Consider the following 14,737-nt stretch of genomic DNA (forward strand, 5'->3'; position numbering starts at 1 on the left):
CATGTGAAATCATTTAGCTATAAAATGACTGTAGCTGAGAAGCAGAAGAGTTGATCTAGAGCTCTGATTGAAAGACCTCGGTGTCGATTCCATGGCATGGGTGTTTTCTTTAAGAACTAAGTTAAACTTGGTGGAACTGTAAACATGATCTAGTCAGCAACAGGGATTTGGTCCATTCTCTTAATGTTTAGCATTTACCTATGATACCCCTAACTCAGATCATAACTGGGTTATTATATTCCACTTATAAATGGTTTTCTCACTGCATTTCTATTATTATTTATCATTTAATTCAATTTTGTACCTGCTCTCTATTGACTGCTACTTTTCTTATCAAAATTTTCAGTGTTATAACTTAGGTTTTTGGCATAAGTAGGAGGATTACTTCCCTGCAAAACAACTATACTAGATAAAACGTATTTTGTAATGCATTGCCAGACTTCTACAAAGTAAGAAAAATTTTTGGAGCCTTTGTTCTACCTTTCATGAAGAGTGCACTAAACACAGAGTAGGGAGAAGTGAAGGGTAAGCTTGGAATGTGAGGTTACACTGAGGGCAAATGCCAATGTCGATGTTGCATTTGATCAGAAGACTAAGCCTGAAGTTACTCATAGAGAGGAGGAGTTGAATCTGAGTTTTGCTTTAAGCTTAGATCTTGAAGTGGCTAGGATTTTTACATTAGTCCTCCCTCTGACTTCTGACATAATTAAATACAAATTTGTCTACAGAAAAGTACTCCAATTTTTACCTCCCAGATATTGATGGATGCAGATAAATCTTGTATGAGCTCACTATGATGAAAATTCACCATATGGACAGGAAAATAAGCCACCATATGTGAAATCAGTAGAAAACACAAATAATAGATGTAGCTAGATACCCAGTCACTTTAGATACAGGAGTTTTCAGTTATAAAATACAAATAAGCATTCAAAGATATGAAAGTTACAATTAAAAATGATCAAGCAACATGAGACTAGATGAACAGGCACTTCTCAGAAGAAGATATTTATGCTGCCAACAACCATGAAAAACTGCTCGTCATCACTGTTCATTAGAGAAATGCCAATCAAAAACACAATGAGATACCATCTCACGCCAGTTAGAATGGTGATCATTAAAAAGTCAGGAAACAGATGCTGGCGAGAGTGTGGAGAAATAGGAACACTTTTACACTGTAGGTGGGAGTTTAAATTAGTTTAACCATTGTGGAAGACTGTGTGACAATTCCTCAAGGATCTAGAACCAGAAATACCAATTGACCCAGCAATCCCATTACTGGGTATATACCCAAAGGATTGTAAATCATTCTGCTATAAAGACACATGCACATGTATGTTTATTGCACCACTGTTCACAATAGCAAAGGCTTGGAACCAACCCAAATACCCACCAATGATAGATTGGATAAAGAAAATGTGGCACATATACACCATGGAATACTATGCAGCCATAAAAAAGAATGAGTTCATGTCCTTTGCAGGGACATGGATGGAGCCGGAAACCATCATTCTCAGCAAACTAACACAGGAACAGAAAACCAAACACCGTATGTTCTCACCTATAAGTGGAAGTTGAAAAATGAGAACACATGGACACAGGGAGGGGAACATCACACACTGGGGCTTGTTGGGGAGTCGGGGGCAAGGGGAGGGAGAGCATTAGGACAAATACCTAATGCATGGGTCTTAAAACCTAGATAATGGGTTGATAGGTGCAGCAAACCACCATAGCACATGTATACCTATGTAACAAACCTGCACGTTCTGCACATGTACTCCAGAACTTAAAGTAAAATTTAAAAAAAATCAAGATCACCAAAAATTAACAAATAACATTGTTTTAGTTGAGAAATATTAACTCTTCAAACTTAAAACATATGGATTGATTAAACTACATATTAGACAATTAAAGAGAGCAAATGAATTAATCAGGATGAGGCATTAGAATAAGAGAGAGCAAAGAGATGCAAAATATCAACGACATATAGTAAGATATGGAATATAATGAGCCCTTCTAACATGCATCTAATCAGTGTCCCAGAAGAAAGAAAATATAGAGAATAGAGAGTAGGTAATCAGTATTTGAGGAGAAAATGGAAAAAGATTTTCTAGAACTAATGAAAGACATAAATACTCAGATACAAAGAAGTGTAGCATACACTAAACAGGATGATGCATACAAATAAATTCAGTTACACACACATGTAGCAAAAGTGAGAATGCCAAGACAGAGACATCCTTGAGAGCAGCTGTAGACTAACAAGAAACAAACTACTCAGAAAAGACGTTTAAGTTGACAGACTTTTTATTAGCCACAATGGAAACTGGAGGAAGGAGGTATATTATTCAGAGTTTTGAAAAAACCTCAGATAGTCAACCTTGTATTATGTGACCATCAAAGCTATCTCCCAAGAATAAGAGCAAAGCAAAGACATTTTCTAATAAGTGAAGACTAGGGAAACATCTGAGCAAATCTAAACAAACATTGCCTGTCTCATTTATGCAGTTAAAAAAGGAACAGACTAGGTGGGGCACAGTGGCTCACACCTGTAATCCCAGTATGTGGGAGGCCAAGGCTTGAACCCAGGAGTTTGAGATCAGCCTGGGCAGCATACCAAGATCTCATCTATATATAAACAAACAAACAAACAAACAAAGATCTGAGTATAGTAGTGATTACCTGTGGTCCCAGCTACTCAGGCACTGACATGGGAGGATCACTTAAGCCCAGGGGATCGAGGCTCGGTGAGCCGTGATCATGCCACTGGCCTGGGCGACAAAGACTAAGGTGAGTTAGTGAGCTAGGACTTCGTTATACGTACTTGGAAAAATTTAAGGATAACTAATGAAAGAATAGGAAATAAATGCATAACTTCCAAAACTATAGAGGAGAAAAAAAATGGAATAATGAAATAAAGAGCAAATTCAATTAACTTTTTAAAAAAAGGTGAGAAAATATGTGGGAAAAGTTAGACATATAGACATTTTAAAGTAAAATCTACAAAAATTGCTGATATCAAAAGTCTTAACGTGTGTGTGTTAAACTTTTCCACTGAAAAGATATCAGATGATATTAAAAAAACTTGTAACTATATCCTGCATACTGGATATACATCTGAAACATAAGTCTCTGGATGTTCAAAAGAAGAGAATAGACTTAGTTATACCAGTAAATATAAACTAAAGGAAAATTGAGGTATCTTTATTAATCTCATACAATTTTAAGATTTTATTACAAACAGCATATGGAGGAAAGAAGGGATCATTGCATAATAAGAGGTTTAACTTCTTCAGAAGATACAATGGTTCTAAATACATAACATGTAAATACAAATAACTAAAGCAAAAAGTGATAGAGGAACTACAGGGAAAACATGACACACCACAATCACAATGATAAAGTTTTAAGAAAACTCCTTGTTAAAAGTTAGGCACAAAACATTTTTCAAAATTGAAAATATTTGAAAAACAAATTACCAAACCTGATTTAATAAAAATATACAAATTCTGTACCAAACAATTCGAGAATGTACATGCTTTTAAAGCACATATAGAGCAGTTATATAAACTGAAACATATTAAGTCAAAAAGAAATTACATTTCAAAAACCAGTATCTCATAGAATATATCCTTTGACTCAGTGCAATGAAATTAGACCTCAGTAACAAAAAGCTAAGGATTGATAAAGTTATACAGGGCCAATTCTAACCAAACAAAAAAAGAGAGATTATTAATCTCAGAAAACATAGATTTTACAATAAAACATCTTGTAAGGGATAGAAGTGGTCAGAACATAGTACTTTGGAAGGCAAATTTGGCAAAATTTGGCATTATCAGATGTTCATATTCCCAGTGACTACATAATTTTACTTTTCAGAAGAAAACTTTTTGCATGGATTTGCTAGGAAACGTGCAAAAATGTTCATAATTGCATTTTTTAGAAGACAGAACAACCAAAACAAAGTCAGTCCAAAATAAAAACAGGAGAAAACTCTGATTGTCTTTCCAAAAAAGATTAATTTATTTGTAGAATTTTCAAGCAGTGGAATGTTTTACAGTAGTGAATTTAGTAAATGACAAGTGACTACAACATAAATAAATCTTGTAAGAATAATTTTGACTGAATACAAACAGATGATAAAGACAAGTCGCATTGGGCTAGTTTTTTTATATAAATTCAAAAGATAACAAAATAAAACTGCATAAAAATATTCATGTTATATGTATATGATATACATATGAATATCATATGCATGTATACATGTACATACATATATGTGTATGCATGTATAAATACATCTGATATATACACATACATCTGATGTATACACATACCTATATATGTATGTATAAATACACATGACACACACATACATGTGTATATGTATGTATAAATACATATGACATATACACAAACATGCATATATGTATAAAACATATGCATGTATATATGTATAAATACATATGATATATACACATGCATGTATATATGTATGTATGCGTACATATATGTATATATGAGATACTCATGTATATCATATACATATATTCTACTGTATCATAATAGTACTTTCTTTATCATATGTAATCATATCTATATGAATCATATCTATATGAATCTATATGAATCATATCTATATAGAATCTCTTCCTCTCTCCACACAAATAGATCTCAATTTATGTAAAATCACATTCTATGATTCTGTAATGAGTTCAGTTTTTAATTTGTTTGCAAACTTAGATGTCAGTGAATATGTGTGTATTTATTTGTATGTCACTAACATACATTGTACAACTTTAAAATAAAAAATGATGCATCAATTCTCATCACTGCTCATGTAGATTAAATATATGAAACAATGATCAATCTCGCTGTTAAAGAACTTACTATTAAAGAACTGCTACAGACTCAGTAATATAATTATTGTCTAGTACAAATATTAAAATGTTCATTGTTGGCTAAAATGCGGAAAACCGCACACATATTTTGGTAGTGTATGCAATGACAAGACTCTGTGTGTTAGGAGATTTACGAATGCATTTTAAAATTTTTGAACAGTGCTTCAACTTTCAGACATAAGATAGGTAAAGTCAGACTGAAAGAGTTGACATTGGTTGCAGTAGGTGGTCAAATTAATTTAGGTCCTGCTCAGTCTCTATCTCACAAAAGCTCCGTGAAAAATATGGACTGCGTACTTTGCTGATTCTGAAGAAGGGATTTTTATGATAATCATTTAATTATCAACGTATCTGAAAATTCCAAGTATACAGTGTGTTAATACAGAATTTCTAAAAGGGTGAGGGCCTTCATGGTTACATTTAAATTAGTACATGTTATGTGTCATATTTAAAAAAAAAAAACCTAATAAATCAGTTGCTTGTAATACCTTGAAATAAGCATGATAGTTCAATTAGAAAATACCTATTGTGAGTCAAAAAGTTACCCAGGATATTACAGTTCACCAAAAAACAAACAAGCAAACAAAACCTCCCAAAGACATTACCTTTATTTGTATACATTATTTATTAGAAATTTCAGAATTAATGCTTCTGAATATTATGCAAGAACAGTTATCAAGTCTTGGAATAAGATACATTTGAGTCACAGTTTCAATTCCATTTTCATTTGTGTAAATAATTTGCTGTTCCTTATTTACTTTCTGTTTTGTAGAAAGACTTGTCTTTCTATATGAACATTTTGTAGGGAACGTTTACCTTTTGAAAGGGAATCCTAAGTTTGATTTTTAAGGTATGGTGTTAGTAGTATTTTTTCTACCACTTGAAGATATAAGCACTTCATTGCATCTCCCCAAAAGCCAGTTACTATTACTGAGCAAATCCTAATCCGATTATTTCAACTTAAAAATGCAGGATGAGTAAACAACATAATTATTTTCATCCAGAATTTCAGTTTCTCTTGGATTATGTTCTGTAGACTGTTTCTCCTCTTTTAACTATTTTACAGTTCTCAAGGATTGACCTGATAATCCATCTGTAATTCTGTTTTTGTCTTTGTTCCTGCCACTCTTTTCTCATTTTTCATTTTATCATTTTACAGCGGCAGTAATGCCACATGCCACTTGTTGTAGACATTTATGCCAACAATGCATATATTACAAAAATGACTAACTTTGTTAGATTTCAGACCTACTTGAACTACATTTAAACTTAAGTATTTGAATCACCTTCCTTTTCCCCACTTCTGTGATAATTTATCTGTAGTTGTTTGATTCTGTAATAACCAAAAAATACCTCTGAAAGTCTAATCAATTAGTATTTATGATTTATTCATTTACTTTGATGCCTCATTTAGTCATTGAAGAATAAAAACTGTGGTTTAAATTATTCATTGATTGTCTTTAAGATTTAAAAAAATATTGAAAGTAATATACTGTTATTTAGTAAAAAGAGCTCTTCAAGTGATGACATAAATCTCAAGTTAACATTTAAAAGAAAAAAACAAGGCATCCCTCAGAGCTGTACTTCACATACACTGTGGGTTGGTTTATTATAAAAATAAAAATATTATCAGAGCATAGTAAAGGAGTAGCATCTTTTACCTGATTTCTTTCTAGAAGCATTCCTCAATGCTTTATGAATTATGAAAATAATTCATAATATTCTCTACTAATGAATGAAATACTACTATTGTGAATAAAGACTATTGTGCATTGAAACATGGAAGGATAAAAATGCTTTTTTATGGCACGTGAAAATTCTATAAAGTAGAATAAGGAATAACACTTATTTTTTCACAGAGGTTCTAAGTCACTTGAATTAAATACAAATTTGATATTTTTAGGCAACTTGATGTCGTTTGCCTAGAGAGAAAGCATGATGTAGTTCTTTAATCAAAATTTCTTTGACTTGTCTCCACGTTGTCGAATATTGTATGGGACAGAGTGACATTTTATAAAAGCATGTCCCAAATATTTTATGCAGCATACACTAAAACATTCATTTATTATCTGAAATTTAAATTTAACTGAGCATTCTGTGTTTTATATGATGACCTTATGCTTATGCTAAGGAGATCTATAAAACGACATCTTTTTCCTCAGATAATATGAAGAAAGTGTTTGTTATCAGTGTGGCAGGAGGATACAGCATTTAAATTAATGCAAAGCATATATTTGTTTTGCTTTGGTTTCAACCTTAGGGTAAGTACATATACCTGTTAAGTGAGGTATATATGATTTTAATCAAATAGCATCTGTGATTAAAAAAACTGAAGAGGAATACAAGGATTTAGAGTAATGAGGAAGACACTAGATTTCTTCTTGGATCGAATCCTTTGGGAAGTCTTTATGGATGAGGGGGTGGTTAAGTTGGGTCTTGAGAAATAGAGGAAAAATTTCCTGAATGTCTTTGAAGTTTTCATGTTAATGCTGATGAAAAGAAAATGCATTTAGTAGGTTGGAGGAGGATCCACATTAATGTACTTTCACAATGACTAAACTTTTATTCTTGAGAAAAGTTTCCTTTTACTGGGGTTTATTATAATCTAGTCTTATGATTTGGAAGTGTGACATTATATTGAAGATCTTGTCAGTTATTATTGAGAGAATAATACATGTCAGCGAATATGCTCAAATCTTTTAGGTACTGATTCCTGAACAACCATTGCTTTAACTATCAAAGAACGTACATGAAACAGTAACCATAGATAAGAGCAAAAGTATTCTATTTGCCTTCAATATTTTTATGTTAATTAACTCGTTTGTGCTTCCACTTCTTTATCTGCAAAGTGGGGTGGAAATATATACTTCTTGTTATTGCTGCAGGCAATATATGTAAATGGCCTAGCACTAAAGAATATTTAAAGACAATCTCCAAACAGTGATAAAGAAAAAATGAATTGGGATTATTCCTGACAATTTTGTGCTTGTAGGTTATTTTATACAGCTGTGAGTGTTGACTCAGAAGGTGTATGTGACTTAAGAATGATAACAATGTTGCCATTCATAACAATATTCTTCTTGGACCTGAGTATGGTGGTGCATGCCTTGAATCCCAGCTACTCAGGAGGCTGAGGTGGGAGGATCCCTTGAGCTCAGGAGTTCAAGGCCAGCCTGGGCAACATAGTGAGACCTCGTCTCTTAAAATAAAATCATTTGGGAATGTTCTGAAAGTGCCGAGTATAAACAGGTATATTAAGAGTACACTCCAAGCCAACACACTTCTCATGAGTTATTTATGACCATAGTTGCGTGATTCTTGCTACTCAAGGTGTGGTCTGGGGACCAACAGCATTGGCATCATCTAGGAGTTTGTAAGAAATACAGAATATTATCAGGATCTGGGAAAATTTGAAATAAATGAAGAAATACAGAATATTAGATCCTACCTTAGTCTTCCAGTATCAGAATATGAATTTGAATGAAATCCCCAGGTGATTTTTACACATTAGTTTGAGAAGCATTGGTCTAGATTTTAGCGTAGGTTATTGAAAAGTTTATATTGCTCCAGGCTTTTGACAGTAATGTTGTCTTTTTAATATGTTTTCTGTCATTCATTTAGATCTGATAATAAAAGGAGAAAGGAGTTGTTCAAGTCTCAAGAGCACTTTGTAGCAGATTGCCTTTTCTGCTTCACCTAGTGGTGTTCAATAGCCTGAAAGATTGAGCAGTTTAGCAGTTTACTGCTTAAACGTCAAGTTTTACTCTTTTTTCATTAATAGTAGTAAGACCCAGAATCTTAAGATTCTGAATAACAATAATAGTAAGGTCATTGCAAGGTCATTGCCTGTATTTTATTAAAGCCTTGGGAGTTAGGAGATGTCTTGTGCATTTATTCATTAAGTTGCTTAGAGTCATGATGTAGCTAGTAATACAGTTTATGGGTACTGGTCCCTGCATTGGTGTCATTTGAGGACTTTGCTAAAGTTAAACATTTAGATTCTCAGATTATGCCCAGGATATTCTGGTTCAGTGGGACAAGGAAGACTTGGAATCTCTATTGCTGAGAAAGAAACTCTTCGGGTTGCAATGCTGCCCAGCCTGTTTTGCAAACCATTGCTGTAGTCAGTTTCTTTTTTCTCTCTTAGAAGCCCTTTCCCATCCCTTGTGTTTTCATTTGGCGTATCATCAGTAGTTTACATTTATATACAATTAGAAAGGTAGGCAGTGGAAAATAGAAAAATAAAACATTGTTCTGGGAGTCTGAAACCCTGTGTTGTTGGCTTGATATAGATGAAATGGGTAAGGCACTCTTTCTCCATTTTACTATCTGTGAAATGGGCCATATACTTCAGTGGAACGTGAGAACCTGTAGACATGAGTGCTTTGAACTTTCAAAAGAAGTGTGAATTGAGCTTGTTTTTACAACCTTGTAATATCCTTCCTGTTAAAATGTGTTTTCCTTTTCGACATAAAACCTGGTTCTCACGGAAAACTTACCCCTGCACTTTCTGTTTCCTTTGTACTTTATACCTATCCCCACTCTTCTCTGTGTTCCTACAGCTCTCCAGCACCTGTACCATGGGCAGTTTTGCCTAGGTCGGTTGGTTCACGAGGTCCTCTCCGGGCAGATCAGAGCAGCTCCTGCTGAGACATGCCAGGAGTCAGGGAGTTTTCCTTTGGGACAGGAACTTCAAACTAGAAAACCTAGAAGACTCAGACACCTTGTCTCAGGGTGTGATACCCTATAATGAACTCATGTTTTGGGCAGGGACCTAGGACCTTGTATATTTGGGAGGAAGTACTAGTTAAATAATAGATGAAGATGATGTAACTTCAATATCTACTGATTCTGCAATCTAGAAATATTTTTAATCGACCCCTACCCCTTCATCTTTATTCAGAATTAGTAGATATTGAAGCAACATAATCTTAATTACTTAGGTATATTCCTAGATATGCCATGTTCTAAACAACTTTTAACGAATACATTCATAAAACATCCTTTCCTCCCAAGGTTTTAATAAAACACAGGTAATGCCCTTACTGTCTTTGTTATTTAGAATTTGAAGATACTGGCTCTGACTGCTATTAATGAAAAAAGAGTAAAGCTTGACAATCAAGCAGTGAAAGGCTAAACTGCTCATTCTTTCGTGTCATTGAATGGTGCCAGATGAAGCAGAAAAGCATAGACTATATTCTACCGGGCCATGTCCTAAAGCAAAGGATCTTCTAGGACATACGCTTGGTTTTAAAAATACATATATATTTTTTGTAGTGGTTGAGGTACATGGGGGAATGGCAAAGAATGATACCAAATCATCAGTTTGTAAGTTTAAACTCTTGGAGAAACAGTACAGAATGTGGATTCACAGGGAACAGAGGGGCTTTATTTAATTTTAGGATTTATACTGATTAACTCTCATTTACTTACTTAATATGCACAAGAACCCTATCAAGAGACAACTTTATTTTCATTTTGCAGATGAGGAAACTGAGACAGGTTCAGTAAATTATTCAAAGTTACTTACATTGTAGAATACAGAGCCAAAGTTTGAAGCTTAAGCATTCTCCTTAAGAGTCTACACTCTTCCATGTGGTTGGTTGTTTCACCAGTAAGAACTAAGAGACTACTGTTTGAAAATAATTTTGCTGTGTGGTCCACAAGAATTTTGTATTTCTTTTCATATATGTTGATCCTTTCTCCTTCTTGTCATCCTGGTATTTACAGTCTTAATATCTTGAAACAGAATCACTATAATCCTTTGGTATTTTGTCACTGGATTTACCAGTTTTGGTAGAAGTGTCAGTGGTAATTTATAGTCTTAATTTATAGGCATGGATCTCCTTAGAGATTTCAAGCAGAGATCTTACCATGTCAAGGAACCACAAATATGCTAAAGTAGACAGTGAGTCCATTCTAACTATCTTGGGGTGAAAATTAATCATGGTTTGCTAAGTGCTTTCAGAAGTTTTTGTTGTTGTTTTAATTTCCATGACTCAATATATTGTGTAGAATATATTCAGTAGGGTAATTTTGGATTTATGTGTTTATCTCCCATTAGGTTAAACTAGAATGTGTGTGGTTTTTTTGTTGTTTCTGTTTTGTTTGAGATGGAGTCTCGCTCTATCACCCAGGTTGAAGCGCAGTGTCACGATCTCGGCTCACTGCAACCTCCGCCTCCCAGGTTCAAGTAATTCTCCTCCCTCAGCCTCCCAAGTAGCTGGGATTACAGGCCCCCTCCACCACACCCAGCTAGTTTTTGTATTTTTATTAGAGATGGGATTTCACAGTGTTGGTCAGGCTGGTCTCGAACTTCTGACCTCAGGTGATCTGCCCGCCTCTGCCTCCCAAAGTGCTGGGATTACAGGCGTGAGCCACCGGTCCCTGGCTAGAGTGTGGTTTTGATAAGAAGCTGTTTTAGATGAGATCCACAGAGGTTCTAGGTCCTAGATTTTAGGTATTGTCTATTGTCTTTTGTATTCTTAGTCCTGTTTTTTGAATTTTCTGGCCTTGACATTGGTGGCAAGATTGTTTCTCTTGGTCATAACCATCTTCACATTAAAGGTTAGGCTATTTCCACTTGAGGAAATTAATTTTACTATTGTGCTTTTATGGTCAATTCATCCTCCCATTGTTTTTCATTTGTTGTATTTATCTTTACTACTTAATGAAAAAAATAGGAGAAAAGATTGGAAACAATTTTCTGTAAAAAGTAAATATCCATATTTACTCGACAAAATGTAAGCTCTTGTGTGCTACATTAAGCACTCTTAACAAATACTTGAGATTTTGTTACATGTTTTATACCTTTGAATTTTGCTTCCATAAAATAGGAACATTCTTTTGGAATTTCAGCCATCTGACATGTCTTATAAAGAAATGAAGTTATTGATAAACATGACAGCCCCAGAGTAATTAAAACATGCAGCTGAGCACCTACTCCCCAGCTGATTGCCTTCCTTTACCTTTGTAGAGATCCCCTATCCCTACCATGACCTACAGAGCTCTAGATAACCCTTCAAGCTTGTCAATTGACATTCTTCCTCTCGTTTATTCCTCTAAAACCACAATGTCCTCTTTTCAGTGTCTCAGACTTGCTAGAATGTGGCTTCCTTTCCCCTTCCTCATCCTCCAAGGATAGCTTCTTTTCACCCTTTGATTTCGTATATCTCCCTCAGAAAGTCCTTCCTAATTACCTACGCAGCCCTTGACACCAATTACCATCCATTTCATTCTTAGTACCTGTCACACTTTGTCCTTACAGACTTATAGTCACGTGAAACTTCCTGTCTAGTCACTCCTGACTAGACTCTAAGCACCAGGTGGGCAAAGACTTTCTATCTTTTATTCACCAATGTGTACCCAGTGCCTGGCAAAGAAATATTTTGATGATTATCAAAAATTACATATATGAGTACATAACTTGTATCTTACAGCTTTAAGTAATATCTCGCAAAATTTATTTTGTTACTTTAAGTTGGTAATTCATAGCAAGTTATATCAGGGAAGTAGAAAGTGTTTCCCCGATATTTATTTAGAAAGCCATACACAGCTTTTATAGTTAAACAAAATATACCTTATTCCACATCACTTGTGTATCTTTTGGGTATGCTTTTTACAGTGCAGTACTTCTGTTCTTCTTTGTTAATCAAATATTTGTCCTAATAGAGCAGTTACTGTTCTCTCTTTAACAGCAGAAGATGGTAGGGGATGTGATAATAAAATCGTCTTGTTTTATGCCATTTAAAAAGAAAACACACACACACACACACCCTTTTAATGAATATATTTGTAAAGTCTCTATTAAGATGTTTGACACTCAACAGACAGTCAATTTCTTGAATGTGTATATGTTCTCATAGATGAATAGACTTTGTTTCGAGAAAAATCATGCGTTATATGTACATCTTATTTTCTAGAGTTTAGATCAGTCAGCAATATTTTATTCACTAAATGGATTTAAATTTGATGACCGAAAATAACACTTTATTTCTTTTTTCAAATCATTTTATAATTTGATAATGATTTATTATTTTATATTTAAATTTAGTTCCTTTTAATATATTGAAAAGCTGTACAAAGCACTTCAGCATTAGAAATTGAAGTGTATCTACAGGGGGGAAAAATCCTCAATTTAATTTAAATAACAGAAAGTGAAAAGGGCATTTGAAATCAGGTGTGAAAACATAAGAATAGTGAGTTAAATAATATAATTAATGATTATCCATCAGGGTAAAATGCATCTCTCAAGGTAAAATGAGCAGAGTGGGGCATTTAATAATAATGCAAACTAACCAGTTTTAATGCTAATCACCTGGAATGGATGCGCCCAAGCACGAGCAGTGTGCGTGCGTGCGTGCATGGTGTGTGTGTGTGTCTGTGTGTGTGTCTGTGTTATGGCTATTACTGCTAATATAACAAGGGAACTTTATATAGAACTGAAAATGCCAGTTAATTACCTTCCAGTTTTTGGGTGTTAAGAATATTGTAGTTCTTTCTATCTACTACATTGCATGAGTAGGTAGAAAATTCAGGTGCTTAAAGGCTATTAAAAACAAAACAACCCTCCAGAACGCTGTCTTTGCAATAACTGTTTTCTTCTTCTCCAGGAGAGCACACAGCTGCTACAAATGCCGTCAGTGCAGTTTTACAGCTGCCGATACTCAGTCACTACTGGAGCACTTCAACACTGTTCACTGCCAGGAACAGGACATCACTACAGCCAACGGCGAAGAGGACGGTCATGCCATATCCACCATCAAGGAGGAGCCCAAAATTGACTTCAAGGTCTACAATCTGCTCACTCCAGACTCTAAAATGGGAGAGCCAGTTTCTGAGAGTGTGGTGAAGAGAGAGAAGCTGGAGGAGAAGGACGGGCTCAAAGAGAAAGTTTGGACCGAGAGTTCCAGTGATGACCTTCGCAGCGTGACTTGGAGAGGGGCAGACATCCTGCGGGGGAGTCCGTCATACACCCAAGCAAGCCTGGGGCTGCTGACGCCTGTGTCCGGCACCCAAGAGCAGACAAAGACTCTAAGGGATAGCCCCAATGTGGAAGCTGCCCATCTGGCGCGACCTATTTATGGCTTGGCTGTGGAAACCAAGGGATTCCTGCAGGGGGTGCCAGCTGGCGGAGAGAAATCTGGGGCCCTCCCCCAGCAGTATCCTGCATCGGGAGAAAACAAGCCCAAGGATGAATCCCAGTCCCTGTTACGGGTAGGAAGGTTTCATTTTTAAATAATTCATTTGTTTTGAAGGGCAAAAGGAGGAACACACATTCTTTCTATATGGGATTGTGTTGTGTGTGAAGTGAGACTTAATGATCTGTCTCAATCTGGGGATTTAGACTCCTAAGGCCAAAGTGGCAGCAAGTAGCTCATGTGTGTTTGTGTGTGCTGTGCACTTACTTGATACAGTGTTAGGCAGTCACTTGTTTGTCTTTGCTCTTAGCTCAGATTGAATGTTGGTTAATCATTCCTGGTGACTATGCAAAACAACAAGGCCATATTTGGAGAAGGGAGGTTTAGAATCCCAGAAGGATGTACATCTGTTACATTGAAATAACTAAAAGGCTTTTACATTTTAGGCTGCTATGACAGTATATGGTTAATAAGGAAGTCAGAAGAGATTTAAATCACTAAGAATGTAATGTCCTTGATGAGATGTTTATACAAAAATGCAGTGTTTTTTAAAACCCACGATATAATTATGTACAAATGACAATGCTCGCTGTTGTCGAGTTGCCAACAAGAGGGGGAAAATGAGAAAAGCCTAAATGTGAATAGCGTGCAAAGCGGCCAAAGAAGAGTGCCATGCATTTGATATGAACAGGATCT

The 14,737-nt window shown here is 35.2% G+C and overlaps 1 protein-coding gene across 11 annotated transcripts in view; it reads left to right on the forward strand.

Annotated features, from left to right (window-relative positions):
- LOC105475954 (transcriptional repressor GATA binding 1) overlaps positions 1-14,737 on the forward strand; it is a 264,087-nt gene that overhangs the window by 68,905 nt on the left and 180,445 nt on the right. For all 11 annotated transcript variants that reach the window (XM_071067892.1, XM_011731474.3, XM_071067890.1 and 8 more), the window contains one exon: positions 13,514-14,117. In XM_071067892.1, the coding sequence (XP_070923993.1) occupies positions 13,514-14,117 (604 nt within the window). The remainder of the gene's footprint in view (positions 1-13,513; positions 14,118-14,737) is intronic.

This window comes from Macaca nemestrina, chromosome 8 (assembly GCF_043159975.1).
Source record: "Macaca nemestrina isolate mMacNem1 chromosome 8, mMacNem.hap1, whole genome shotgun sequence".
In the NCBI taxonomy this organism is placed as follows: Eukaryota; Metazoa; Chordata; class Mammalia; order Primates; family Cercopithecidae; genus Macaca; species Macaca nemestrina.